This window comes from Manis pentadactyla, chromosome X (assembly GCF_030020395.1).
Source record: "Manis pentadactyla isolate mManPen7 chromosome X, mManPen7.hap1, whole genome shotgun sequence".
NCBI lineage: Eukaryota > Metazoa > Chordata > Mammalia > Pholidota > Manidae > Manis > Manis pentadactyla.
In genome coordinates this window covers 5,339,236-5,365,926 of record NC_080038.1, presented here as the reverse complement: position 1 = coordinate 5,365,926, position 26,691 = coordinate 5,339,236, and the positions used below count along the sequence as shown (strand labels likewise).

General features: G+C 48.8%; 1 protein-coding gene across 1 annotated transcript; it reads left to right on the top strand.

Moving 5' to 3' along the window:
* The first annotated feature begins 1,946 nt into the window (after positions 1 to 1,946).
* GPR143 (G protein-coupled receptor 143) lies at positions 1,947 to 25,826 on the top strand. Its single transcript, XM_036913015.2, has 9 exons — positions 1,947 to 2,385; positions 5,190 to 5,299; positions 6,135 to 6,229; positions 9,797 to 9,889; positions 12,169 to 12,278; positions 13,585 to 13,693; positions 14,759 to 14,876; positions 15,998 to 16,238; positions 25,411 to 25,826. The coding sequence occupies exons 1-9, from the start codon at positions 2,118 to 2,120 to the stop codon at positions 25,500 to 25,502; spliced, it is 1,236 nt and encodes a 411-aa protein (XP_036768910.2). The 5' UTR covers positions 1,947 to 2,117; the 3' UTR covers positions 25,503 to 25,826.
* The last annotated feature ends 865 nt before the right edge of the window (positions 25,827 to 26,691 follow it).

Sequence of the window (26,691 nt, the reverse complement as noted above, 5' to 3'; positions counted from 1 at the left end):
TGCTTAAAGGGCTTGATGGTGGCTGCACAGGTATTTCGCATCCATCCTCAGCTCACTGTGGCACTGCGTGTTGTCTCTGTATTTCTCACATCTACATTACTTGCAGACATTTGCCCCTCCCAAATGTGTGTGTTTTACCTGTCTACTTTTTCACATATTGTAATTGCACTGTTTCACAAAAAAAGTTTCTGTAATCTCAGGTTTATTTCGCATACTAATTTCAGGTTCTTTTCTTACTTTCTTGACAGTCAAAAAAATGTAGTCTTACATCCATCCCTGTGCAAGTGTGCCCTGAAGCCCATCTGTAGCAGTCATCTGAGCCCATCTGGTCCGGGAATCTTCATTTATAATAATTTCCTCCCCAAGGCAATTCTAACTGCTGATCCCCTGAGAGTCTCACCCCTGAATGCTGGGCACCCGACTCATACAGACTCTGAAGGTTTGCACACGGGAAGCAGAGAGGTGGGGTGTGTGTAGCTTGGGCGGAAAACAGAGACTGAAATGCAGTGACACTTTCATGTTGATTGACCACCCAGACCCTCAGCTTTTGGACAAATGTGCAGATGCTCTTTTTCCTTTTAATGCACATTCCACACATGAACGTCCAGAAGCAACCTCTGCTTTCCAAGAGCAAATGTACGTGATCACAACTGTCCAGAATAGATAGGGAGATTGGTGCTTTCTGAAGGAATGCCAAATCAGTGTTTAGGGGAGGATCTCTAGGATGTTCTCCTACTGTTGGTACAAGCAAGTGTGTAATACTGAAGAGTGGTTAAGGTTTTGACAATGTGGGTCTGTTCCAGGCTCTGTCACGGCAGCCGTCCCTGGGGCCAGGCCGGGTCCTTTGGAAGTGCTGGGTTTGAAGCCCTTTATTAAAGGCTCTGCTTCCCATCTGGCAGGGCAGCCTCCTATCTGCCTTGTGTGGGCGCCAACAGGAAGCTCTGTCCTGGGCTTGCGGAAGAAAGCACGGAGCCCTGCCCTACTCCAGACTGCAGAGCTGGTGTGGAAATGGAGAGGAGACGCTGTGGGGATGGGCAGGTGGGTGTTTGCATCACAGCCTTGAATAAGAGAAGGTGAACGAAACCAGCGGGCATGCCTTAACTTTGGTTGATTGGGGAAGACCTCCAGAGGGGCCCATTTCCGGCTGGAAAGGTCAAGGGTGTCTGCTTCAGGATTGCCAAAGGGCCTATTGATAGGATAGAGCTGGGTTTTTTCTCTTGTTTAAAAATGAAGCTTTGTTTAGTAAAGCCATAACCTAGAAGGGGCTCTATTCATTTTCAATCTTTTTTTGAAGAGCTTTTTTTCCCCTTTAATTTCCCTCAGTATATTTATTGTTATTATTACTGATATGATTTTGAAACTTTTATGCGTCTAGAATAAAACATGATTTTTCAATCAAACATGAAATATGTAGGAAAAAAAGGCAGTTTAAAAAAGTCTGGTGAACTTGAATAACTTTTCTTTTTCGAACAGATTTATTCCTGATTGCTAAATCTAGAATGTCAGAAAACTTAACTCTGTATTGTTGCCACTGAGTTAAAATGAAACAGCGCTTAATGAGAAGATGCAACTATGTGTGTGCATATGTCTAGTTAGGTGAAGTAGGTTCCCCCTTCTCTAAGATTTATTTGTTGAGTTTAAACGAAAATCCTACCTCTGTGGGATTATTTCCGTGGGAGAGAGGGACCATAAAACACTATTTTAACACTGATCGCTTCAGACACATTTTATGACCTTGTTCTGGTTCCTGTCAGGGTCCCAAATAGGAAAGATCTGGTGTAGGAAGCATGCTTTTCTGGAAAGATCAGTTCCGATGAGATGTTAGCCAGGGGGAAGGCTTGGTGAAAGGGGAGAAGGCTGACCTCCCCTACCCCTGCGCTTCTCTTTCCCCAGCCATCCGCCTCCCCACCGGGCATCCCCCTCGTGAGACCTCGTGGCGTTTGCAGAAGGCGCAGCTTGCACAGAGCCAGGGGCCTTTTCTCCGCGCTGGAGATTGCGGCGAGGTGGGGGAGAGGCCCAGGGCACATGATGCGCCCCTCGCCGCCGGCGGCCCAGCACATGACCCAGGCGGGCCGGCGGGTTCTCCGCAGACCCGAGCTGCGTCCAGAGCACAGCCCATGGCCTCACCGCGCCTGGGCACTTTCTGCTGCCCCACGCGGGACGCCGCCACCCAGCTCGTGCTGAGCTTCCAGCCGAGGGCGTTCCACGCGCTGTGCCTGGGCAGCGGTGCGCTTCGCCTGGCGCTTGGCCTCCTGCAGCTGCTGCCCCGGCGCCGGCCCGAGGGCCCCGGAATCCCCTCCTCGACCTCGCGGGCCTCGGCCAGCCTCCCGGCCTCGGCCCGCATCCTGCGCGCCGCCGCCGCCTGTGACTTGCTTGGCTGCCTGGGTAAGGGCGCGCGGCCACTGGCTGGGACCTGATCCGTGCACGCGTAAGGGCGAGCGGCCCGCTGGTTGGGACCTGGTCCGTGCACGGGTAGGAGGCATGGCTCGCGAGCTGGGACCTGGTCTGTGCATGCGTAACGGCGCGCGGCCCGCGGGTTGAGACGTGGTCCGTGCACGGGTGGGAGCGCGTGGCCCGCGAGCTGGGACCTGGTCCGCAAACGCGTAAGGGCGCGCGGCCCGTGGGTTGGGATCTGGTACGTGCACGCGTAAGGATGCTGGGACCGTGGCAGGCAGCTGTTCTGTGCACGAGTAAGGGCGCGCGGCCGCGGGCTGCGACGTTGTCCGTGCACGTGTAAGGGCGTGGGGCTCGTGGGTTAGGACCTGATCTGTGCACGCGTAAGGGCGCGCGGCCCGAGGGTTGGGATGTGGTCCGTGCTCAAGTAAGGGCGCACTGCCCGCGGGTGTTGGGACCTGGTCCGTGCACGGTTAAGGATGCTAGGCCCGTGACTGGGAGCTGGCCCGTGCACGCGTAAGAGCGCTCGGTCCGCGGGTTGGTACCTGGTCGCTGCATGCGTTAAGGGCGCACGGCCCGCGGGTTGGGTAGGGCGTCTTCATACTCCGAAGACCCAAAAGTAGGAGGGTGGAGGCGGCTCCCTAGGGACCTGACGGGATGACTGGGGGAGTCTGCAAAACAAGGTGGTAGGTAAGAATTATGTCCAAGGGACATTTTTTTAAAAAGTTTATTGTGTTATTGCAAGTTTACTAGGGTAACTTTAAATAGCGCTGTTAAGCAAAACCCAGATAATATAATGGATCCACAATTATTCACCAGTGAGAGACTGTTAATATTTTGTGTTACATACACAAAATAATTTCCAAAATGATTTAGCAGAATCAGGAAGCAAAACTCATATATATATGTGTGTGTGTTTCACACACATACACACACACACACACACACACTTTCAGGCTTGGGTTTTATACACAAGGTAGCAGGCCACATCCTGCCTATTGCTTTTTTTTCTGTGGCTCCCAAGCTAAGAATGTTTTCACATTTTAAAATATTTTTTTAAATAAAAAAGGTAATATTTCCTGGCATGTAAATATTCTGTGAGGTTTAAATATCAGCATCCATAACTGATCTTATGGGGACACAGCCATGCTGTGCTCTTGGGCTTTGTGTAGGGCTGTCTTTGCCCCACAAGGGCAGAGATGAATATTTTTCATGTTTGCTCTTGAATTAAGGGCTGTTGGTGGTCCTCGAACTGCCCTCCATCCCCATGCCCTAAGGGGATGGCCACAGCTCGTACCCTGCCTTGAGCAGCTCTCTGGGCACAGGCTGCTGTGTGTCCCAGGGTCCAGTTCTCCCGTTCTGTCTCAGTGTGATGGGACGCATTCAAGAACCTTCACTTTAAATAAATGCCGTGGAACCTCCAATCACTTTCTCAGCCTTGGGGAGTAAGGCAGGAAGGCAACACTTCCTTTCTATTAGGGATAAAATCATGTTGATGCAGGATAATTAAGTCAAAAATTGCTCTTCTTCCTGATTCTGCTAAAGCATTTTGGAAAAGCATCTTAATAGTAATTTAGTTTCTGTTACTTGACTATTTGGAAGTAAAGATGCACCCAAGTGTCTCTAGTGGGTCAGAGAAATCATATTTGTATATCCCGTTGCCTTCAGAAGAAGGTGCGTGATATAGGACAATGAGAAAGGGAAGGAAGGGGAGGCTTGTTGACTGGACCTCCTCACCGAAGAGGAAGAAATATGGATGTTTACTTCACAGGGCATTGTTTTTTGTTTTATTGAGATATAATTGACGTATAGCACTGTTTAAGGTGTACAGCATAATGACTTCACTTAAAACATCACAAAATGATTACCACAGTAAGTGTAATTAACATCCACCACTGCATATAGATACAAAAAAACATGGTGCATTTCTTGAGCTCAAAAGAATGATATATACCAAGAACAATAAAGTACTACACAGAAGAACAGCGTTATTTTTGTTAGCAGTGCTTGCCAATGAGAAGATACATCTGAAGCTTTTTAGTGTTCATAAGTTCCCTTTTAGAGGTGTATCACGTGGTATATATCTAGTAGTGTATCATATAAGATATAGTTAATAGTGTAGTATTAGGAAGTGTTTATTTCCTCCTTTAGTAGTATATTACATAGTGCATGCTTACACAAGGAATACTGCATTGCCTAACAGAGAACCTTAATATACATCTTAAGTTTGTGTACTGTTTTGAGCAGAGTTAGATGTTTGGGTCTGATAGCAAGGAAAACACAAATGATTAATGTCAAAAGCGAATTATCAGGAGCTACTTTGTGAAAATATATATTTTTAATGAAAGATATTTTTAAATTTGTGAATTTTGCTTTTTCATTCTTTTTTATGTGAGGAATAACTAAATGGACATTAAAATATAGTCAAGAAATATTGTTACTCACATAATCACTTCTTAATGCAAAGTAAAAAAAAACACACAAAAATAGGGACAGGATGGTGGTTAATTATGATTTAAGTTGAAACCAAAATACCTCGGATTACCTTGCCACTGTTATTAATGATTTTCTGAGTCATATTTTTTTCTGTGTCTCTGCACACACCAGTTGTCTTTTGCTCCTCCCTCCTTTTTTACTCCCTTCTTATCCATACACCCACCCACCCACCCACCCATTCATCCATCCACCCACCCATCCATCCATCCATCCATCTATCCATCCATCCTTTTGCAGAACAAGTCAGCTTTAGATTTGAATTAGCACCAGATACAAAATATTGTCTAATTCTCCCTCAGGTATCATAGTCCGGTCTGTGGTGTGGTTAGGATTCCCAAATTTCGTTGAAAACATCTCAGACGTGAATGTGACAGACATTGGACCTGCTGCCTTCTGCGTGGGGGGTGCAGTAAGTACACCTCCCTCCCTCCCTCCCTGTGCTCCTGTTATGCAGGGGTCCTCAAAGTGGGGTCCCACCCCACCGGGGTCTGTTAGAAATGCCGATTCTCAGGGCGCCGCCCCCTCCCCCAGGCCTGCTGATCAGGAACCCTGGGATGGGGGCCATCTGTGATTTAACATCCGCCCAGGGCTTCCTGGTGCACACTCAGTGAGGGCCCTCCCTCTCTCCACCCTCAAGCATACATATACAGAAAGACCTTACTTTAGATGGAGCCAGTCAAAACCAGCTGGCAAAAAAGAAAAGAAAAGAAATGAAGTCATTTTGATTTACTGGATGTACTTTAGTTAATGAAATATATATTTAGATATACCTGTCATTCTGTCTGCTGAGTCGATGCTCAGGGAAGGATCTCTGTGTACACTGATGCTGCGCTGGCCCCACGGTCGGTACCACGGTCGGTACCAGAATTGTCAGCCTCCCCCCTCCTCCTCCCTCCCTGCTTTGCACCCCGATGGATGGAGCATCTGTCCCAGCCCACACCAGGGCACCAGGACCTGGCACCGCCTCAGACAGTGGGAGCCCCTTGCTTCCCCCTGCTTCTGCCCGTACTCCTTCGCTCTCAGCCAGCTTCCAGTCCCAGGGCCTATGAGCCTCCAGCACTGGCTTAAGCTGCACACCTGAGCCCTTCAGCTGCCCTTGGTTCCGAGCCTGTCCATGGGTCCCTGGAGGGCTTTCGTGTGCTGCTTCCTGAGGACAGAGGAAGCAGGCCACCTGCCAGTCCTGTCACGGATGGGGCAGTCCGATGCCTGGGTCCGGAGCTTTGACGCCAGCTCTTCCTGTACAGATGTGGATCCAGCTGTTGTACAGCGCCTGCTTCTGGTGGTGGTTCTGTTATGCGGTGGACACCTACCTGGTCGTCCGGAGATCGGCGGGACTGAGGTATTTGAGGAAAGAAAGGCTTTCTGCCCTACAGGTGTGAGGAAAGGTCAGAGACAGTGTTGAGCACTCCAAAGTACTTTTCACTGCGGCAGACACAGTCCATTAGAATCTGTCAGCAGCTCCTCCGCCCAGAAACATCTGTGGCAGCTCAGTTTTATAAAAGGCCAAAGGCAGATTCCAACTATTGAAAACAAGTAATTTAACAAATTCAAACATTTGGAACTGGACAAATACTAAAAAAGGATTGGCACGAATATGAACAATATTTTATTTTATCTAGAGGTTTGAGGGGAAAAAGTGCTTGGAAGTGTGTGTTGACACTTTCTGCTCACTCTGGAACCCGGGAGCTGCAGGTGGCTACCTGGGCAGGAGTCCCACAGCACTGAGGACCCCGGCACTCGTGGGTCTGAACGCCTGTCCAGTCACTCACTGTCTGCAGAACTGCTGGCAGGTTGCACGAGCTCGCTAGGCCTCTGTTTTCTCAGCTGTAAAATGGTACCCACTTGTGAGGCTGTGGGAGGAGGTGAGGTCACGGTACACGTGAATGGGTAAGCATGGCACCTGGCACTCAGTAGGCTCTCAGGAGCTGTGGGCTGTCATTAGCTGGGATGTGCATGTGTATTGGGGAAACAGATATAAGTGACAGAAGCTGTCTGTCTCTTTCATGCTAAAAAAGGCCAGAGGTAGGCAATCTACGGCTCTTATGATGGACCCAAGCTCTTCTCTCTTCTTGTTCCACCATCCTGTTGTGTGACTTCCTCAAGGTGTCATGGCTTAGGATAGCTGCGGGAGCTCCAGCCATTACATCTGCATTCCAAGCACCAGGAAGGGGGAAGAGGGCAATGCAGAAGGGGATTGTTTTCCACTGAGCCAGCTGCCTTTAAGTAGCCTCCCAGGGGATTTCACACAACAATTCCATTTTATGTGGCCAGAATTTAGATTCATGATACAGTTAACCAAGCATGCTGCTACTGTGCATGACATCTGGCTTACACTATGAAGGAAAAAGGAAAATGGCTTTGGGTAGGCAGCTAGCAGCACGAGAAGAGTTTGTCCCTGAGGCGCAGTGCATGCATGTGTCCCTGTCTGATGGCTCCATCACTCAGTTTTGGAGGGACTTAGAGCTACAGCACAAGAAGAGGTCTCATAGACTGCCAGTTGTAGATGGAAGAGGAGCCTTGGAGCACCGGAAGGAAGCAGGGAAGGAGAGTATGCCTCCTGCAGTGATTGGTTCAGCTCCACCCTGGGGCACCGGGGTTCGACAGGGCAGCCTGAGAGCTGTCTGGACCCAGGGGACAGGCAGAGCTCTGGGAAGCCAGAACAGCCATCAGGAAGCCCTCCTCACACCCAGGAAAGGCAGGCTGCTTGGGCTGTGCAGAGACTAGAGGATGCCTGGCAGAGGGTGGCTCCTGAGGATGCACCCATCATGCAGGAAGTGAGCATCCCAGGATGTGAGACATCCAGACACCTCCCACAGGCAAGAGCAAGGGCAGGGGTCCAGCGCTGGGAAGACTGTTGGGAGTGAAGTGAGCTTGCCCATCAAAAGAAGTGGGGTGCACAGAGCAGAGAGATAAGAGGTGCTCCCTTGTAGCCACTGAGACCCAGCCCCCTACATTCCTGGCAGAAGCCATGCTTCCTGGTGTGAGGGCTCTGAGGGGCCAGCATTGGGTAGGCTGAGCCAGAGCTGAGAGTGTGGGTCCAGAAGCTTCTATTGTTCCTCTGTTAGGAGATCTTGTTTCCGGAGTGAGGGCAGAGTTGATTCTGTGGGTGGCAGTTAAGTGCCTGCAGCTGATGGGGAGGGGTCCTGAGGAATTCCAGGGCAGAAGGCCTGAGGGATTCCAGACAGGGGGCCAGGCTTTGCAGGTATGTTTGGATTAAATTCCACATTCCCTTCTAGATCCTTCCAGTCTTTAGCTATTTTCTTTGGCACAGGAGAATTTTTTCTTTTAATCCTAGTCTTAAAAAATATCCTGATGACAGATTAGAAGTTAAAATGTAACGTGTTACTTTGGGTCCAGGTGTGGTATATGCAGATTTTAAACAGTATCAGAAGGTGCTTGAGATCATGGGAAAAATCCTGAATTGAAGTCACTCTGTGTTCTACGAAACAGAAGTGTGAGAGGAAAGGGAGTCTGGGGAAGATGGTTACGAGTCCAGACAGGAAGACTGTGTCCTGGTCCCTCAGATAAAGGCATGGGGAGTTGGAGAGTGGCTGCTCCTGGCCTCGGCCCGTGGGAGTTCAGACTCAGGCCCTGGTGAGGCTTTTGGGTCCTATCGGGTATTAAAGCGGCTGCCCCCTGAGTGACCCCGCCCAGGTCTGACTCCCTCCCTGTGTGGCCATTTGAGGCCAGGGGACTTGGAGCAGGCTTTGGCCAGCTCTGACTCTCTGGCCTCTCCCGGCCTCACCCCTGGCCTGCCTTCTCCCACCTCCCCCTCCAGCCCAGGGTGAGGGTCTGGAATGCAGAGATCCCACAGGAAACAGCAAGCCAGCCCCCTGCAGAAAGCTGCTCCGTCATTGTCAGAGTCACATGCAAAGCCTCTGACTTCTGGGCAAGGCACAGCTCACTCAGTCCCCAGCCCAGAGGCAGGCCAGGGCTGCGCCAGGACTGCTTAGAATGCGGGAGGCAAAGCAGGTTGGAGTTGTTTCCTTGTGGTCTGCCAGAGAGCTGGCTGTGGAGTGGCCCATCCCTGTATGCCATCTCTGTCTGCCCTCGGCTGGCTGGAGGAGGGCGTCCTCTCACTTGGGCCCTGACCACTCCCCATCTACATAGTGGATCTTCAGAGGGAGAACCCCGCAGGCTGGGGTCGCTCGTGCCTTGGCTAGAAGTCTGCTAGGGTCATGGCCAGCTGTCCATCTTCCTGCTGGCTGTAGGGCTGGCTGCCGCGAACCCTTTGGTGGAGCAGGGCAGGGTGGGTGGGGGTACCAGGGAGTGCCAGTGGCCACCAAGGGTGTTAACCATGTGGGGTGTGGCAGGGAGCCAGAAAGGAAGCTCTGTGCTCTCCTGGAACGCCTTCCTTTGCACACCCTCCTCTTGGTTTGCACTGAGCAGTGGGCCACGTGTGTGCCAGGTGCTGAGGGGACCTTGGGAAGGATGGGGACAGGTGCTGCCTGCATAGTGGGTGAGTGGGTGCTTGGGAGGGCTTACGTGGAACCCGGGCCGAGCTCTCAGCCCTGAAAGCCTTACGCTGAGTGAATGAGCCACAGTTGTGTGATTCTTTTTAGACGAGATGTCCAGAAAAGGCAAGTGCCTGGAGACAGAAGGCGGACTATGGCTGCCGGGGGTGGGGCTTCCTTCTGGGCGGATGAAAGCATTTGGAATTGGCAGTTGCACAGCATGGCAAGTGTGCTAAATGCCATTGAGTTGTTCCCTTTAAAACACTGCAGGAATTGCACTTCAATTAAAAAACAAAACAAAACAAAACACAGAGTCAAAATAAGGCAACACTTTGCCAGGGTTTGCTCGGTGTACGTTTTCCTGACCCTTCTGTGTGGTGGTGCTTGTGCTTTCTGCCACCGGCCTCGCTGGCCCCGCTCAGGTGTGGGCACCCCATCTGCTTCTCTCCCAGCACCATCCTGCTCTACCACACTATGGCGTGGGGCCTGGCCACCCTGCTCTGCGTGGAGGGAGGGCTCATGCTCTACTACCCGTCCGTGTCCAGGTAAGCCCGGCCTCGCATCAGCCCACCCACCCAGCTCCCCGGCCCATTGTGTGTTCTCTTGCAGGAAGCGCACGGTGCTGGCCCAGAGGGGGCACTTGCGGGCCAGGCCGTTGTCTCAGGGCCGTGTCCACAGGCCCGGAAGGCTGGGACTGGGGCGGCTCGCCACAGGGCGTGCAGACTTGGTTTTCCTGCCTCTGCCTTTCCCATTTGTGTGGGTGGGTGGTGCCTGTGCACACAGTATGTTTGTGGAGCTCTAGGTGGGCCCCCCATACTGAGGAAGCTTTCTCATGCTCACTCTTCAATTTTTATTCCTCAAAGTAGCTTCCTCTGGATGATCTGGTGAGTTTAACATTCTCGAATGGGTTTGAAATGCTGTGGAAGAATCAATCAAGGGTTGCCCTGGAAGAGCCTCTGCTTGCTACCCTTTCTCAGTTCCGTTCCATCCTGTGTACTTGGCTATCCCCAACACCAGTACAGGGAGAGGTGGCCTTGGGAATCATCTCAGGCATTTCTTCAAGTTTAAAATCCCATCAGTGCAACTCTTTGTGAAGCCTCAAGCTCCTTCCAGTGATATATCCTCTAACTGCCAATGGAAAATTGAAAAACAGAGGTTGGACATTATCTCTTTGTCTGTCATATTAGGGCATTGTAGGCCAGGGATCCACACGGCACAGATTTCAGGATAAATCTGGCCCTCCACCTGTTTTTGTAAATGAAGTTTTATTGGGACACAGTCACTCCCATTTGTTTACAGATGGTCTCAGGCTGCTTTCACACTACATGTCAGAGTTGAGTAGTTTTGACAGAGGCTGCATGGCCCATGAAACATAAAATATTGACTGTTGACTTATGGAAAATGTTTCCCTATCCGTGGTTAGACCATTTCCTCACTTCTTTTTCTACTTCTTGCTGCTCCTTAATTTGACGTCTCCAAGTTGGTGTTGCCTTGTTGACAGTGCGTCCTCATGGAGATCTCTGTAGGTCCATCCACACAGCCTGCATCCTGAAGAGCTTTTAAAGTACAGACAATGTGTCAGCAGCTGTTACGATGTCCTGCACTTCGTTGGAAAGGGAGTTTTATCACTTGCCTTCTGTGGGACCCTGGGGCCTCCTGGGGAGGCTTCACCTGAGTGTGAGGGAGCCACTGAGGCAGGGCTCCCCCATGCTCCGAGGCTTCCCGTGGTCTCAGGAGGCCACTGCTCAGCATTCTGCTAGCTGCCGGCCTCACTCTTCTATTGCTCATCGACCGCTGGTGGCATGTCTCTTCCTCCCCTTGTTTCTCTTTCACCCCTCAAGCCTTTCTCTGGACCACCTTTGAACCCTCACAGGTTTAATAGGATGATAAAACCTCCTATTAAACAGCAGAAGGTGACATCGTAAGGTGTTTTGCAATCCTTTGGCAAGAAAAAGGGGACATTGCAGTTTTCCTGATTTTTTATTTTTTATTTTTTGCATTTTCTGCCATTTCCCCTTCTGGTTGGACCACCCACGCATATCAAGAGTGGCTGCCTTTTGATCATCCCCTGTCAGCAGCTGGGGGCTCGTGTCTTATCCACTCCTCCACCTCTTCCCTGGGCTGGGCCTAAGCCGTCCTCTGTCCCCTTTGCCTTCAGTTCTTCCTCTGCCTTTTCCTTCATTATGCATTTCTTCGCTGATAGTTCCTGCCTTGGTAGCGTACCTGTGTGCAGCCCTCCACTGCGTCCTATGCACATCAGTGATTCCCATGACTGGCAGTAGCAATTCTGGTCCTTCTCCCTGAAAAGAAGCACTGAAACAATAGTTATGGGCAACCTGGGGAGCACGTTTCATTCGGAATATGAAACTTGGCCATTTTGAGGTGCTAAGGAGAAGAACTGGACCTTATTCATGGTCTTGGCCAAGCATAGCACCTAGTGAGTGCTTGACAACCCTCCTGGCTCATCCATTGCCATTGTCTCTGCTTGAACTGTGTGTTTTTATTTCCTTGAAGAGGCTCAGGGCATTGGTCACCACCCCGGAGTGTCTGTCTTTATTTCCCAGCAGATGCCTCTAAAAGCCCCATCCAGGGAATGCCTTAGCGGTCCTCCCATTTCCTACAAATAGAAGCAGGATGGATGCCCCTTTAACTTCTGCAATTTTTTTGCTTGCTCAAAGCGATGAGTCAGACTGCCTTTGGGCAGAGGCAGAAGTCAATTTGTACTTTCCCGTTTTTGCTCATCCTCTTACCTCAGCTTCCACATCGGTGGGTGTATTTCAGGCAAAGCTTCATTTTTGGGAATGACTTGGTTTTCCTCCCTTAGGTGTGCGAGGGGTGTGGAGCATGCCATCCCCCACTATATCACCACGTACCTGCCGCTGCTGCTTGTCCTGCTGGTCAACCCCATCCTGTTCCGAAAGACAGTGACTGCAGGTGAATAGCGGTGCATGGCTGCGGGGTATGGCCCCGTGCCCTGGGGACAGATGGCACCTCCTGTCCTTCTGGAATTATCTAGGGTCATTGAGCTCATTCATCATGCTCCAGAGACAACAGTAGAATATAGTTGGAGAAAATGAGGAGGTTTAATAAATGAAAGTGAGCTAGCCTATTTCCTCATGGGCTCCAGGAGTTCTTTGCCAGTGTTTGTTAGCTCAAGGGTCTGGGTTCATCCTGGGTCTGCCCTTGGCAGGCCTTGGAGGGCAGGAGTGGCCGAGGAAAGCTGTGGAGGTCAGACAAGGGCAAAACAGGAATGGGGAGCAGGGGAAGGCATGGAGCATGGCCTAGGGGTTGGGTGTACTTGGCCCATGTCTTTTCTCAGTTGAGCAGGAAATGGGGGAGAGCACATGCAATGAGTCAAAGGAAACAGTAAGAGCTGGATAACAGGGATGCTATGAGTCGGTGGAAAGCACAGGAAAGGCCTCTGGGCTGAAGCTGGGGATTGCATTCCGGCCCCCACAGCATCCCCGAGGAAGGGGACCTGGAGCGCGTCTCCAACCTCCTCAAGCACGTGGGTCTTTCAAGGGCAGAGCGAGACTAAGGAAGTGCCCCTTAGTGGAAGTCACTTTAGGACCAGCTGTTGGTATCTCTCTCTCTAGGAATAGGTAGTCACTGCAGCTCTTTGCATGTGTACATTTAAAGTCACATAAAAACTAGGGATTTGATTACATTAAACAAGTGAAAATGACTGACAGGGAAAAGACTGGAAAGAAATACACTGAGATGCTAACAGTGGTTGTCTCTGGGTGGACCATAGGTCATCAATTCTTTTTTATATTTTCCACTTTGTCTCTGAGGAGAAATTTTAAATCTTCCAACACTTTAAAATGGCAAGTGTGCATGATTTTTATAATAGGAAATGTAAACCTTTAAACATAGAGTTCCTAAACTAGTAAACTTCAAATAAAATCTGGAGTTTAATGAGTAGTAAAGTGACAGATGTGAGCGTGCTTGGATACCATCTTAGCACTGAAGGAAGCCGGGTGTAGGGAGCCAGGTACTCTGTAGCTGCTTTGCAAATCATTTGTAAATCTAAAACTATTTCAAAGTCAGTTTTACAAGTATATATTGTCTCGAGCCTAGGAAAACGTCAATGTTGAAGCTGTGAGGGAGGCACGGTAGCGCCTCGCTTCGCGTCCTGTTCTGCTGGCCTCCCCGTGGGCCCGTCTGTCCTGACTCCCGCCCCATCACTCACGAGACACCCATAATGATACCACATGCCGTTCTTCTCTGCTTTTCACAGTGGCCTCTTTACTAAAAGGAAGGCAAGGTGTTTACACAGACAGTGAGAGGCGGATGGCAGCCATGGTCAAGATCCGGTTTTTCAAAATAATGCTGGTTTTCGTTATTTGGTAACGTTTCTTCTATTTTTTTGGAATTGCCACTGGGAGGGGATGTATAACAACTTGCCATTTTGCTTTCCAAGTGTGACCTGAAAGATTCATGGGGAAGGGGTCTTAGCAAAGGAACTCCTGGAAGCTGTGCTCGGTGCCCTTTGAGGAAATGCAGAGACACAGGAAGGCAAGTCCACAGCCCGTGAACTTCTGGAAAGATACTCAGATCTACTCCAATTCTATATAAAGCCCTTAGAACAAAAGGTCCTGACTTGACTTTTGATACATCCATCCATATGCATCCGGTATTTTTGTCTCATTACTTGGGTTAATATCGAAATAAAGCACTTGGCCATGCTTTTAAAATTCCCCCATTTGCATCTGTTGTGACCCCAGGAGACCCCGGGATACAAGGGCAAAGACACGTCTTGGTGTGCTGACGCAGGGCTCAGTCAGGAAGGGGAGCGCAATTTTTCCCTCCTGAATTCCGCCCCCCCCCACGATTCTGCCCAATGTTTCAGGTGGATCCTTTAAAAACAGACTGGTAACCAACATAAAACAGACTGGAACCAGAAAACCCTTTGCTGCAGTGAACTGATACTTTGCAAGACAGGGCATGCCTTTTGCTGTGAGTAATTTATCTGATAGGAAGAGGTGGGTTTGGACGTCCTCCTAGGAGAGATGTAAAATTATCTCCCTCTACAAATAAATTCAGCTCACCATCTCAAACTTCACTGGCTTACCAACAATGACATTAAAAAATTGGAACATAAAATGTCAGGGTTTGTCTTGATCTCCATTAAAACGTTTATTTGCTCTTCATGTGAAGAATGAGTTCTGAATTGTTTGATATGGTTCTGTGATGTTGATGTTTCCATTGGAAGGATTTGTTGATCTCTGCTTTAGACCAAGAGAAGGTTCCATCCTGTAAATGAACTCCGTACTGTGCAGGGTCCTCCATGCTCAAGGGGTCTCAGCCCTCCAGGACTTTACGGTCTTGGTAGACATGCCCCTGACCCCCACCATTTAAAAACGAATTCTGTTGCATGTTCTCTTTACCTTGGGACATTCTCTTTCTAACAGTTGGTTACCGAACATCATCAATGAAAGCCTTTTATTCTATCTGGAAATGCAACCAGATATCAATGGAAGCTCTTTGAAACCTGTCAGAAATGCAGCCAAGACTACGTGGTGTATTATGGTAGGTCATCTTGATTTGAAGTCTTCTTCTTGGAAAAAAAACACCCAGAAATATGATGTATGATTTAAATATGTAATGAGTTGAACACGTTCCTGGGTCTGACCAGGCTCATTCACTGTTGGGGTCATTATTAAGTGGGTACTGCTGTGAGAAATCCCTTGGGCACAGGGTATCAAAGCTCTCAGGCAGACTTGAAATATCATGACCTCTCACTTGAAGAGATATTTCAGACTATGAAAAAGGGATGAGGGTATTCCTTAAAACATTATCCATAATTATAAAGCATTAGAGGCAACCCAAATTGGAAAAATAAAAGGAAATGGTTAAGTAAATTATGGGTGTAATTGATAGAATGTTATGCAGATGTTAAAAATGACCATTATGAAATTTTTAACTGAAAAATGGGGGATATAAAAATTAGATTAATTATAGCTACATAGTAACATGTATGAAAAATAGTGGGTAGACATACATGAAATGATAGTAAGGGGGAAACACTGTGGGTAGATTCCTCCCAGTGCTTTCATTATACTGCATTTATGTAATAAAAACAAACCATGATCTGTTTATGGAGAAGTGCACAGGGCCCTACGCAGAATTCATATCTACGTGGCTTCAGAACTGGGAGAATGTGAACTATAAGGACTTAAAATTAGACCAGCATTAGCTGCTCACACCCCTGCACTGTGGTCCAGGTTCTGGCTCGCTCAGTTCCTTGGTTCGCTTCATGTGTTCACATCACACGCAGTGGAGGAATGGTGCCTAGACTCACTGTTGGCCTCAGGAGCCTTTGTCAAGTCCCATGACGCCTTGGAAAGCATCTGTCTTGTGGGAGAGCTGAGCCACTTTGCAGAGGTGGAAGTGGGATTGTCCAGTTACCCTGTCCCCTGCACCCTTGCCTTCTCTCCCCGCCCCACCCCACCTGCTGTTTTCCTGGGTGCCCCTGCATGGACACCACCTGCAGCCAATCATGGTCTTGCCCCCAACCAGCCAACAGGGTCACTTACAGGTTAGGCAGCCCAGCGGCATCTTGTGTGGAGGGTGTCACTCTGTGAACCCCCAGAGCTCTAATTCCTGCTCTGTGCCCCAACCCATGCCTATCTTTCTGTGCTCCCTTCCAGGGCATCCTAAACCCAGCCCAAGGATTTCTGCTGTCTCTGGCGCTCTATGGCTGGACAGGATGCAGCCTGGATTCTTGGTCTGCCAGGAAGGACATCCATTGGGAGTCGAGGACCTCAGCCACTGAGCAGGCCTCCCCATCCGCAGAAGGCTCCTGTGTGCCCTGGGAGGGCCCCGCGTCCGGGAAGGTGGCAGGTGCTGGCAGACACACCTCCGATGAGGCCCTGAGCATGCTGTCCGAAGGTAATGCCCGTCTGCCTGGGCAGGTAGACTGCCAAGGCCCCAGCTACCCCGGAGGCCCTTCGCGGGACTAGGACCATGGTGGAGGTGCCGCCGTATCTGAAATGTCCTCAGGTGGCGATGGACAGGTTCAGCAGCCAGTGCCGGTGCCCGTCTTGCATTCCACCCTCCACCTCTCCTTTTAGCATGTCAGGGGTACCCATCTGAGTTTTGAAGCCCTGAAGTCTACTTCAAGACTAGTTATAACTGGCTCCCTCCTGGGCTGTACAGCATTACCAATACGGGATAAGCTGTCAATGGCCAACCCCTCGCTAACATTTGCTGTAAGGCAGTGAACGGTGTGACATCTGTACACGACATGTGGGGAGGGTTGGCCCAGATCACATGGGGCATTTAGGGGAAAAGCAGGTCAGCTCATGCTGGCTCTGCTGATACGCTGTTTCCCTTTAAAGTCTCTAGCACTGTGCTCTTCACACGATACTCTAGGCACCTAGGAAATGGACCAAACCCTGAACCAAAATTCACACGAAAATCTGGAGAAAAGTTGTACATAGTTAAACATTCTGGTAACCAAGTACTAACCCAGCCGAGCCCACCAACCTGTTACCATGTCCTACCAGGGTAGCTCATGTGTGTGTGGAGTTCAGAGCAAAGTTCATCCGTGCTCTTCATTTAAGTGGAAACTGTCCTGAGAGGACAAGGTGCATTATCTAGAAACCACCACATTTCAGCTCTGTAGCCCTTTACAACTACATTTCCTTGATGAGATATAATCAAATCAAGACACCAACAAAAAAATCAGATGTCCAGGTTGACAGGCACTCTCTTGCTGACCTCAGTGTTTGGTTCCAGAGTTCTGTGTTCACTAAATTGAAGTGATTATGTGTATTTTTGTACAATTCAAATGGCCACTTCTGAAATGTCTTTTTGCTACTGGACCACTCTTGTCTGTGTTTGAGCTCCCTGTAGGGTTTTGTTTTAGCAAAAGGGTATCTTTAGGAGAAAGGGTTTGAAAGTCAGCATTCTGATACCCAGGAAGTTTTCACTGACCCAATGATTTGTGACACAGAAGCAAATGGATCCTTAGGATATCTTTGGTAGCTATAATTTTATGGTAGCCCACTGGCTGTCTAAAAGAGGGAGAGAGAAGCCGGAGAGTGAGAACGGTTAGGATGGTTGACCGGGAGGCTGCCTCACCTTTCCTCAGCTGGTGAGCGGGTAGAAACACACCTGAGCACTCCGTGCAAGCCCTTCCCATCGCCCGTCTCCTGTCTCTGTTTACAGCACCAGCATATGGCCCTGCGGCTGGGTGACCCCTTGTCCTGGGATTTCCTGTGTGCTGTGGGATGGTGAACAGCCTCTCTGGGCTCTGCCCAGCCATATCCAGTGACACCCTCCCCATCGCGACAACCGCACTGTTTCCAGACATCCGTAACAGTGACCCCAGTTCAGGATAAACCAAAAGCTTGGGTCCAAGCATCTGCTTTCCCCAACATGTTGTCTGAACTAAATGTGTGTGCACACACACACATGAAGCCACAAACACCGTACAATCCAAACCACTTTGTGTGTATGGAAATAATGTTGAAATTTGGAGTAGGGAAAATAGGCAGAAAGATGTTTGGAAATGACCTCAGAATTTCATCGTCTTTTCCGTTTCTACTGTTCAAATACACTGAAGGAGGCTCTGCTTTAAGGTGCCAAGTCTGGTTTATACTCAGGGCCTAAAATACCATGGTGAGTTGATAGATTGAGTCCCTGAGGGGACTGTCTGGTCGTAATTGGGAGCCTGGGAGGGAGACAGTAGCTGTGGCTAAAGCTAGAAGACAGAGACCAAGTGTTCACAGCCGTTCTGTCTCATGCAAGCCATTCAGCGAGGATGAGGGGCCCCAGATGACTTGCTGCTAGCCTGGAACCAGCTGGGGAATGATACTGCCACACATTTTATCTCGCACTGTCAGGCTCTGTATTCCCACCCTGGTGTCATAAAGAGGTGGAGCCCACCTTGGGAGGTCCGTGAGACACTGAAAGTGACAATAGAGAGCATCCCAGTCTGCCCCAGCCAAGGAACAAGATCACTCAGAGTCCCTCACTTCATTCTCCCCAGCAAGCTGTTGCCTGGCCTGCCCCTCAAAGGGTGGAGGTTTTCGCACAGGTTCTAGAACAAGCAGCTAGAGGTCCAACAGAAGAGCAATCGGAACAAAAGCAAATAATCCAATTAAAAAATGGGCACAGGAGCTGAACAGACACTTCTCCAAAGAAGAAATCCAGATGGCCAACAGACACGTGAAAAGATGCTCCACATCACTAGTCATCAGAGAAATGCAAATTAAAACCACAATGAGATATCACCTCACACCAGTAAGGATCGCCACCATCCAAAAGACAAACAACAACAAATGTTGGTGAGGTTGTGGAGAAAGGGGAACCCTTCTACACTGCTGGTGGGAATGTAAATTAGTTCAACCATTGTTGAGTATGGAAACTAATTTCCATACGCTGATGGAAAGCAGTATGGAGGTTCCTCAAAAAACTCAAAATAGAAATACCATTTGACCCAGGAATTCCACTGCTAGGAATTTACCCTAAGAATGCAGCAGCCCAGTTTGGAAAAAGACATATGCACCCCTATGTTTATTGCAGCACTATTTATAATAGCTAAGAAATGGAAGCAACCTAAGTGTCCATCAGTTGATGAATGGATAAGGAAGATGTGGTACATATACACAATGGAATATTATTCAGCCATAAGAAGAAAACAAATCCTACCATCTGCAACAACATGGATGGAGCTAGAGGGTATTATGCTCAGTGAAATAAGCCAGGTGGGAAAAGACAAGTATCAAATTATTTCACTCATCTGTGGAGTATAAGAACAAAGGAAAACTGAAGGAACAAAACAGCAGCAGACTCACAGAACCCAAGAATGGACTAACAGTTACCAAAGGGAAAGGGACTGGGGAGGATGGGTGGGAAGGGAGGGATAAGGGGGAAAAGGGGCATTATGATTAGCAGACACAATGTAGAGGGGGGCACGGGGAGGGCTGTGCAACACAGAGAAGACAAGTAGTGATTCTATAGCATCTCACTACGCTGATGGACAGTGACTGTAATGGGGTATGTGGGAGGGACTTGGTGAGGGGGATAGTCTAGTAACCATAATGTTCCTCATGTAACTGTAGATTAAATAAAAATAATAAAATAAAATAAAATAAAATAAAAAGAAGAGCCCTCGGGGCAGGTGGCCTGTGGCCGCTCTCCCCTAAAGCGTCCTTCCCTTACCTTCTCCTCAGGAAAAGCCCTCAGCGGGGCTGCCCTCTCACCATCCAAACAATGTTGTCATGCAGGCAGAAGTTTGTCTTTGAAGTTTGAACTCCATTTGGTTAGTTCGTAGTTTGGAGGATGAGAGGAAGGAGACATCCCACAGGTCTTTGCATTTGGAGCGTCACCAGCTGCTGTAGGTGGACATTGCGTAGTGGGCTTTTCCCTCAAACGTTCAGCAGAGGGGTGGGCAAGCTGGCCGACGGGTCCCAGCGGCATGCTGCTTTTTGAAATTGAGATAACAGTTCACATACTATAAAATTCATCCTTTTAAAGTACATTTTACACTTCAGAGTGTTTAGTGTATTTACAACATTGTGCAGCCATCACTACTAATTGCAGAACATGTTCATCCCTCCAAAAAGAAACCCCATACATACTATCAGTAGCTTCCCAGGTCACCCTCTGCCTGGCAACCACAGTCTCCTTTCTGTATCTGGATTTGCTGCCTCTGCATATTCCATCTAAATGGACATTTGCCCTTTGGTGTCTGACTTCTGTCAGTCAGCACCATGCTGTTAAGGTCCATCCGCATCACAGCTTGAATCACACTTTATCCTTTTCATGGGTGAGTAATATTCCATGGAATGGATAGACCCATTCTTTATCCTGTTCATAGCTGATGGCACCAACAACTCCACCAGGTCCTGTGCTGTGAGCTGGGGTGGGTACATGGACCAGAGACCATAAACTCTGCCCTCAAGGATCTCAGACTCTATTGGAGAAAATTTAAAAGCTAAGAGTGGAGTAATCAGTGGGAAAGCTGGTTTGAGGAAACCTTAGAACAGAAAAGAATAAAAGGAAAGACTTTGGAGGTAAACAAGAAATGCAAGCAGAACTTTTGCTTGTGGAAAGTATTTCTGTAAAACAGCAGCCGTTACTTGGAACCACAGTGATGTACTGTGAGCTACTATTTGTTGCAGGGCAGGTGTTTTGAGTATTTTTAAAACATAGTGGAAGTTTGCAAAGTCAGCCACCACCATCTGCAAATACCTATGGTACAGGTGAGGCTGAGGTGGGGGTAGGGGTCTCTGAGATTGTATCTGGCCACCTTGGAATATTTTAAAATTACTGCTCAGATACAGTTGTCACCATTTTGTATAATAACTCTGTGTAGGAATTTTTACACATGCTAAAAAGAAGAGAGATTTTATTCAGAAGTTAATCATGTATTTTGCTACTTAGGACACTTTAGCACATTGGTGAAGATCCCCATGGGGGGCTTTGGTGCCACTGCCCTCTGGGGACCGTTTTAGGAGTCCCTCTAACTCATCTCTGGTCAGTGTGTCTATGGGGCCACTTGCCTATCACCTGAGAACTTGCTTTACTTCTCGGTCAGGGGAGGAAACTCAAAGGTCATTCAGACACGCTACCCAGAGGCATCGCCAGCCTGCAGGAGTGTTTGCAGGCTGCCTCCCGCGCTGCTGGGCGCACAGGCTAACTGGCGGACACTGGGCAGGAGGACCCTGGGACACCACAGATTCTTGCCCGGCCGCGCTCCTGCCCACGCCTGGTCCCTCACTAAATGGAGCTGAATGTGAGTGAGCCACGTGCGCACGAGGAGCTGCCTTGGTGCCCAAAGTCAGGGGGAGGTCCTGTGGAAACTGTTTTTATATAGAGAAAGCTCACCACTCCTATAGTGTGGAGGGTTTTCTTAGAACAAGAACTATGCCTTCTTTTTCTTTACACATGTGACCAGTAAAAGTGACAACTCCAGTTCATCAAACAGTGTGTACCAAGTATTGGCTGCAGTAAACTAGCGCCCAAGCTTCTCAAAGAGCTCTCAGCCAGGACGCTCTGTGCTTACATTGACGAGAACGCAGTTTGCTCTCAAGCCTTTCGCGGTGCTGGTGGAAAGGAGGTTCCACTTGCACGCGAGTCTGTTCTTTGTGAAAATTGGTTTCCTCGATGGCTAGCACCACATTTTGGCTGTTCAGTGCTCTTTTCTTCTGACGCTTTCTCCCCATACCATCAACCTACCTTGCCTATCCATTTTCTCTCTTTATGTTTCCCTTTCAAATGCCTGCTCTTCTCATTGGAGATTATGCCCATTAACCTGCTTGATAAGGGGAAGAAAGTATCTGTTAAAGGGCCATATCATATTTCTCTAAAGATTGCCATTTACTAAATCTACTACACACATTTACATGTTCCTGTTTATATATTGTATATATCTATTAATAAACCTACTAGACACACTCTTCCTTATACTTCAGTATGTACATACTAAAACCTTATAATTTATCAATTGCTCTGTATCCTGAATTTATATATATAGTAAGCAGATTTACATTCTAATTACGATCAGTAATGAGAAAGAATAACCAGATCTATAAGCCTTACTTGTAATTAAATCTCAGTTTCAGGCACTGTTAGGATGACTGATTAATTTTACCTTCCCTCATCTACTCAGATTTTAACCCCTTGAAAATTTCCTCTCCGTAAACAGCTGTTAGTTTGCAGAAACGCAATCGGAAATGCATTCCAGGAAGAGACCACCTTCCTCTCTTGTGGGGGGTTGATTGCCAGCGATGCTTTTTGTGGAGGAGGGTACCCTGCTCCCCACTGTGTCCCCACTGAGGCCCGAAGCTCCTCCCCTGCCCACTTTATTACACTGCAGTGAAAACACCTTTACCCAAATGGGCACCCGATGCCAGGATCGCTGTGCGGTCCCTTCACCACCTTGCATTCCTCCTTAAGGATTAGCCTGGCATGTGAGAAATGTCCAATGACTGTTTGTCATAATGTGAAGTTAAGAATTTTTGATGGAAAATTGGTAGCAGCTCCTGGTTATAAATGCCTAACTATGAAATATGAGAGTTAATTAGGAGCTTCAGAGCATCCTTAGTGTTAAGAGTTGAGGTACTATGGCAATCACGTCAGTAAAGTCGGCTGGGGGTGGGAAGAGTTGGGATCTTAAACTTTGGTTTTTACCAAGATTTTGTAATGACTAAGCTGTTTGTTTGAAAAATAGCCACATTTGTTAGGCTTATTAGACCCGGGTGACATATGATCTAAGTGTTAGGAATAGATTTTCTATGCAGGGCTGTCACAATGACCCAAGGGTTACTGGCCTCCAGGCCCAGCCCTGTTCATGTGGCCTCATCCAAGGCAGTGGAGGGCCAGCCTTTCCTGCAAATCTCGCGTCGGAGCTCTTTGCCTTCCATCAGGTGAACAGCAGTTCTGCATACGATCAAACAGATGTTTGTACTCTGTACGTCAGCAGCGCTGGCACACAGTAGGCATCCAATAAATGCTAACTCTAGGCATAAATAAATCTTACATATTCCTAGTTTGAGAAAAAATGGAGCAAATGTTGGTGAGGCATAGAATTAAAACGCAGTAAAAATTTCCAATCCCCGTCTGAAATATCAAGGTAGGTTCAGTAGGGTTGCTAGGAAGGGGCCTGATCCCTGGGCACCAGGAGGTCATTGGCACCTGCCTCTCCCGCAGGCACACTTCCAGATACTCTTGCACCAACAAAGAATGAGTCCACAGCGCCCAGTGGCCTCGCTGGGTGATCCGAGAGACTTGCTCAGCCTGTGTACATCCTCACTTTGTGGAACCTCAAAAGCCAGAAGAGAAGGCCCACGGACAGCTGGGCCTGCAGAAAGCAGACAGCAGCAGGCGGCCGGTGACCTCAGGGCAGGCAGGGCTGGGCCCAGGGCTCCAGCAGCTGTGGCGTCTGGGAGAGTGGAGATGACACCAAGTGGACCTCCTCCCTGGGGCGGGTGGAGGAGCAGGAACACTTAGAAAGCCACAGGGTCCCGAGCGTGCCCCCAAGGGTGAGCTCGTGGGCGGGTGTCCTCAGCCCAGACCTTGATCACAAGCCACCATGTGACACTCCAGCCCAGACTTTTTGAAAAGAGCACAGAAATGGTACACAAGTTCCCACGAGCCCAGGATGTCCTCATAAACAGTGCGTGGCCCTGTGAGGATCAGGTCTTTTTGAAGTGCCATCAGCGCCTTGAGCAGGAATGCAGGCCTGGAACTGTCTTCTAGGAGTCTCCGCAGCCGATGCCGGTCTCCCAGGAGGCCTGTGAAGAGCAGGGTCAGGCTTCCAATGTGAGGCCTTCTCCCACTGGCCTGTCCTTGCTGGCAGCCTGAAGTCTCCTCAGGCTCTGGCTGCAGGGTCTATGGCCATAGTGTCAGCCCTTGCACCATCCTGCCCCCCTCTAAATGCTGACTTACTCAGACCTATAGTCTCCCAAACTCGCCCTGATCCCACCCCGGGAGGTAGATCTGAGTGCTGAGCCCCCCACAGGTGCTGTGGCTTTTGCAGTGCAGATGCATGTACGTGTGGGGGCTGGGGGGTGGGGGTGCTGCAAGGCCATCCTGGTTTCGGTTGCTCATATCATCACGTCTTCTGTAACTCCAGGTTCCACAGACATTTCCAAGCACATCTCTCCCGTTGCCACAATTTATCACCCTTTTCCATGTAATGTTAAGGTTCTCTCTTCCTTAGGTGTCCTCCACAACTCGGCATGCATCTGTCTCTCTTTAAATTGCTTGTTCCTGCCCTTCTTAGTTACCCATCAGTATTAATTAATGCTCCAACATACCAGTGCTGCAGCCACCTGACGCCAAGGCACTTACTGCATTGAGTCTGTGCTCAACATTTGTTTCTCTAGCACTTCTGGGTGTCAGGTGCTGTCGGGGGCTCTAGTGATATGATGGTGACTGGGACAAATTCGCTGTCGAGTAGACTCTCCAGTCTAACAGCAGAGACAGAAACTGGAAACCACAAATGACTGTATAATACTCCAGGTGGTAAGAAGTACTCCAAAGAAAAACACACCAGGAGGGGCAGGAGAGTGGTTTCAGATAGGGTGTCCTGGGTGCCTCACTGAGGATGGGTGACATTTGCATTGAGGGTAAGAATGAGCCATAAAGAAATCTGCAGAAGAACTTTGCAAGCAGAAAAAGAGATGTGCAAAGGCCCTGTGGCAGGACTGAGCTTGGAATGGGAGAGACCAGTGTGCCAGAGGATGTGAGTGAGCAGAGACAATGGGACAGGAGGCTGCAAACATCAGCAGGGCCCATCGATTGAGGAAGTTGGGGATTTGAAGGTTGTCATGAAGGGCAGTCACTGGTCCCATGGACAGTTGAAAAAGCCACACTCTGTGTCTTCTATCTTTTTATTTCCTGGACACATCCTGGAACCTGGCACACAGCAAGCACTCCTGGATATTTGCAGAATGAAAGAACAATTCTGAATTCTGTTACAAAGGATTCCTGCAGGTTTTGTGTTAATGGGATGATTTAACAGACTTCCAGGTTGCTCCTTTGGCAGGAATGACGTTTGTGTTCATTCTACTGACTTACCCACTCTCTGCCTCAAACCATGTAGTGTCATCCACAAAAAGAAAATTCAGAGGTGTCTTTTACGAAGGGTGTCGTCCCACTCCCTTTGGGCACCTCCTGGAGTTGAGTGCAGGAGCTCAGGCAACCTGGGGGCCCTGTTGCCTGAGTTAGCGCCCCATTGTGGCAAAAGTGAAGTGATCGTGTGCTCCCAAATCTGACAGCATGGGCCACGGGGCCTGAAAGCCTGCCCCTGTCCACAGTTGTTTTCCATTTGGTCTGCAGCACCCACCTGGGTTGGCTCTCTGAGAAGCATTTAGCTGCTCAGGGCAGAGGTTTGGAAAAAGGGATGCCATGTGGTTGGTGGACACACAATCATACATCAGTTGCCTGAGATGATTCTGTACGATCTGTTAAATCCTTTGGAATGATTTAATCAAATATAGGTGAAAGTATCATGTAACATTTTTTTTTTTACAAAAATTATCTTTAGAGCTTGTGAAAAACCTAGGACATGGGCGCACTATCAGTGTTTATCTCTTTCCCTCTCCAGGTTCTGAGGCCAGCACAATTGAAATCTATACTGCAAGTAGACCCTGCAATGAAAATGAGGGAGCTTTTCCAAAAACCCAGGGAGACTTATGAGAGATCATGATGGGTGCAGAACCTATATTCTTCGAGATGACATTTCTTATTCTTTGGAATTGTGTTCCTACCTTCACTGCACTGCCAGGATATAGCATCCTCAGATCTTCCTCTCATCACCATAGTACAGCTTCCTCCTGAGGATCCTCTCTGTAGTAGGGGAAATGATCCTGGAGCATACCTGTGGGGGTGCAAGAATTCCTTCTAGAGAAAACACTCATCAGGTCTCTAGACTCTCAGTTGCCCTTAGTTTCTCTGAGGCTGGCTGCAGTGTCCATGCCAGACCCAAGTTCGTGCAGAAGTCAATACAATAAAGTAGTTGTAACTGAACTGCAAGCCTGGCTTGGATTCTGTGCGACAACACTGCTAGCAAATGCTACTGAGTAAGATATTGATGCTGGCAAATAGCAGCAATGTACAGAAGCAGCAGGATGAACCCAGAGCCAAGGGAAGGCTGCGCAGCATGTTCTTCACTCTCCATTAGAGGGCAGACAAGGCTGGAGGATCTGATCAGTAATTTGCCTTTGGTCCCTGCACTGTGTTGAGATCTTTGCTCTCCTCTAGGGGACAGATGAGGTGGCAGGTTTTGGTCAGTAATTTTGCCTCAGTCTCTGTGCTTCATTGAGCAGTTCTTCACTCTCTACTAAGGAGCAGGTGAGGCCACAAGGTCTGATCACGATTTAACCCTTGGGCCCTGAGCTGTGTTGAGCAGGCAGTCTAGGGAAATATGGCAATCTGACTACTGCTGGGCATGTTGTTCAGTGTCCACTAGGGCACAGACCTGGTGGCAGGTTGTGGTCAGTAATTTATCTTCAGTTCTTACACTGTATTGAGCAGTTCTTCACTGTCCACTACGGGACAGATGAGGTGACAGGTTCTGGTCAGTAATTTAGCCTCTGTATCTGTGCTGTGTTGAGCACGGAGTCTAGGGAAACCAGAGCAGTGACTTCTGCATTGAATATCCTTTAGTGTCTACAAGGGAGGAGACTACCGAGGTTCTGATCAGGAATTCATCCTTGGTCCCAGAGCAGTGGGGAAAGCCAGGGTATCCGACTTCTTCCTTGCATGTCCTTCAATGTCCACAAAGGGGATGACTTCCTGGTAGGTTCTGATCATTAATTAGCTCTCAGTCTCTGTGCTGCCTTTGGCAGTTCTTAACTTTCCACTAGGGGGCAGACTAGGTGGCAGG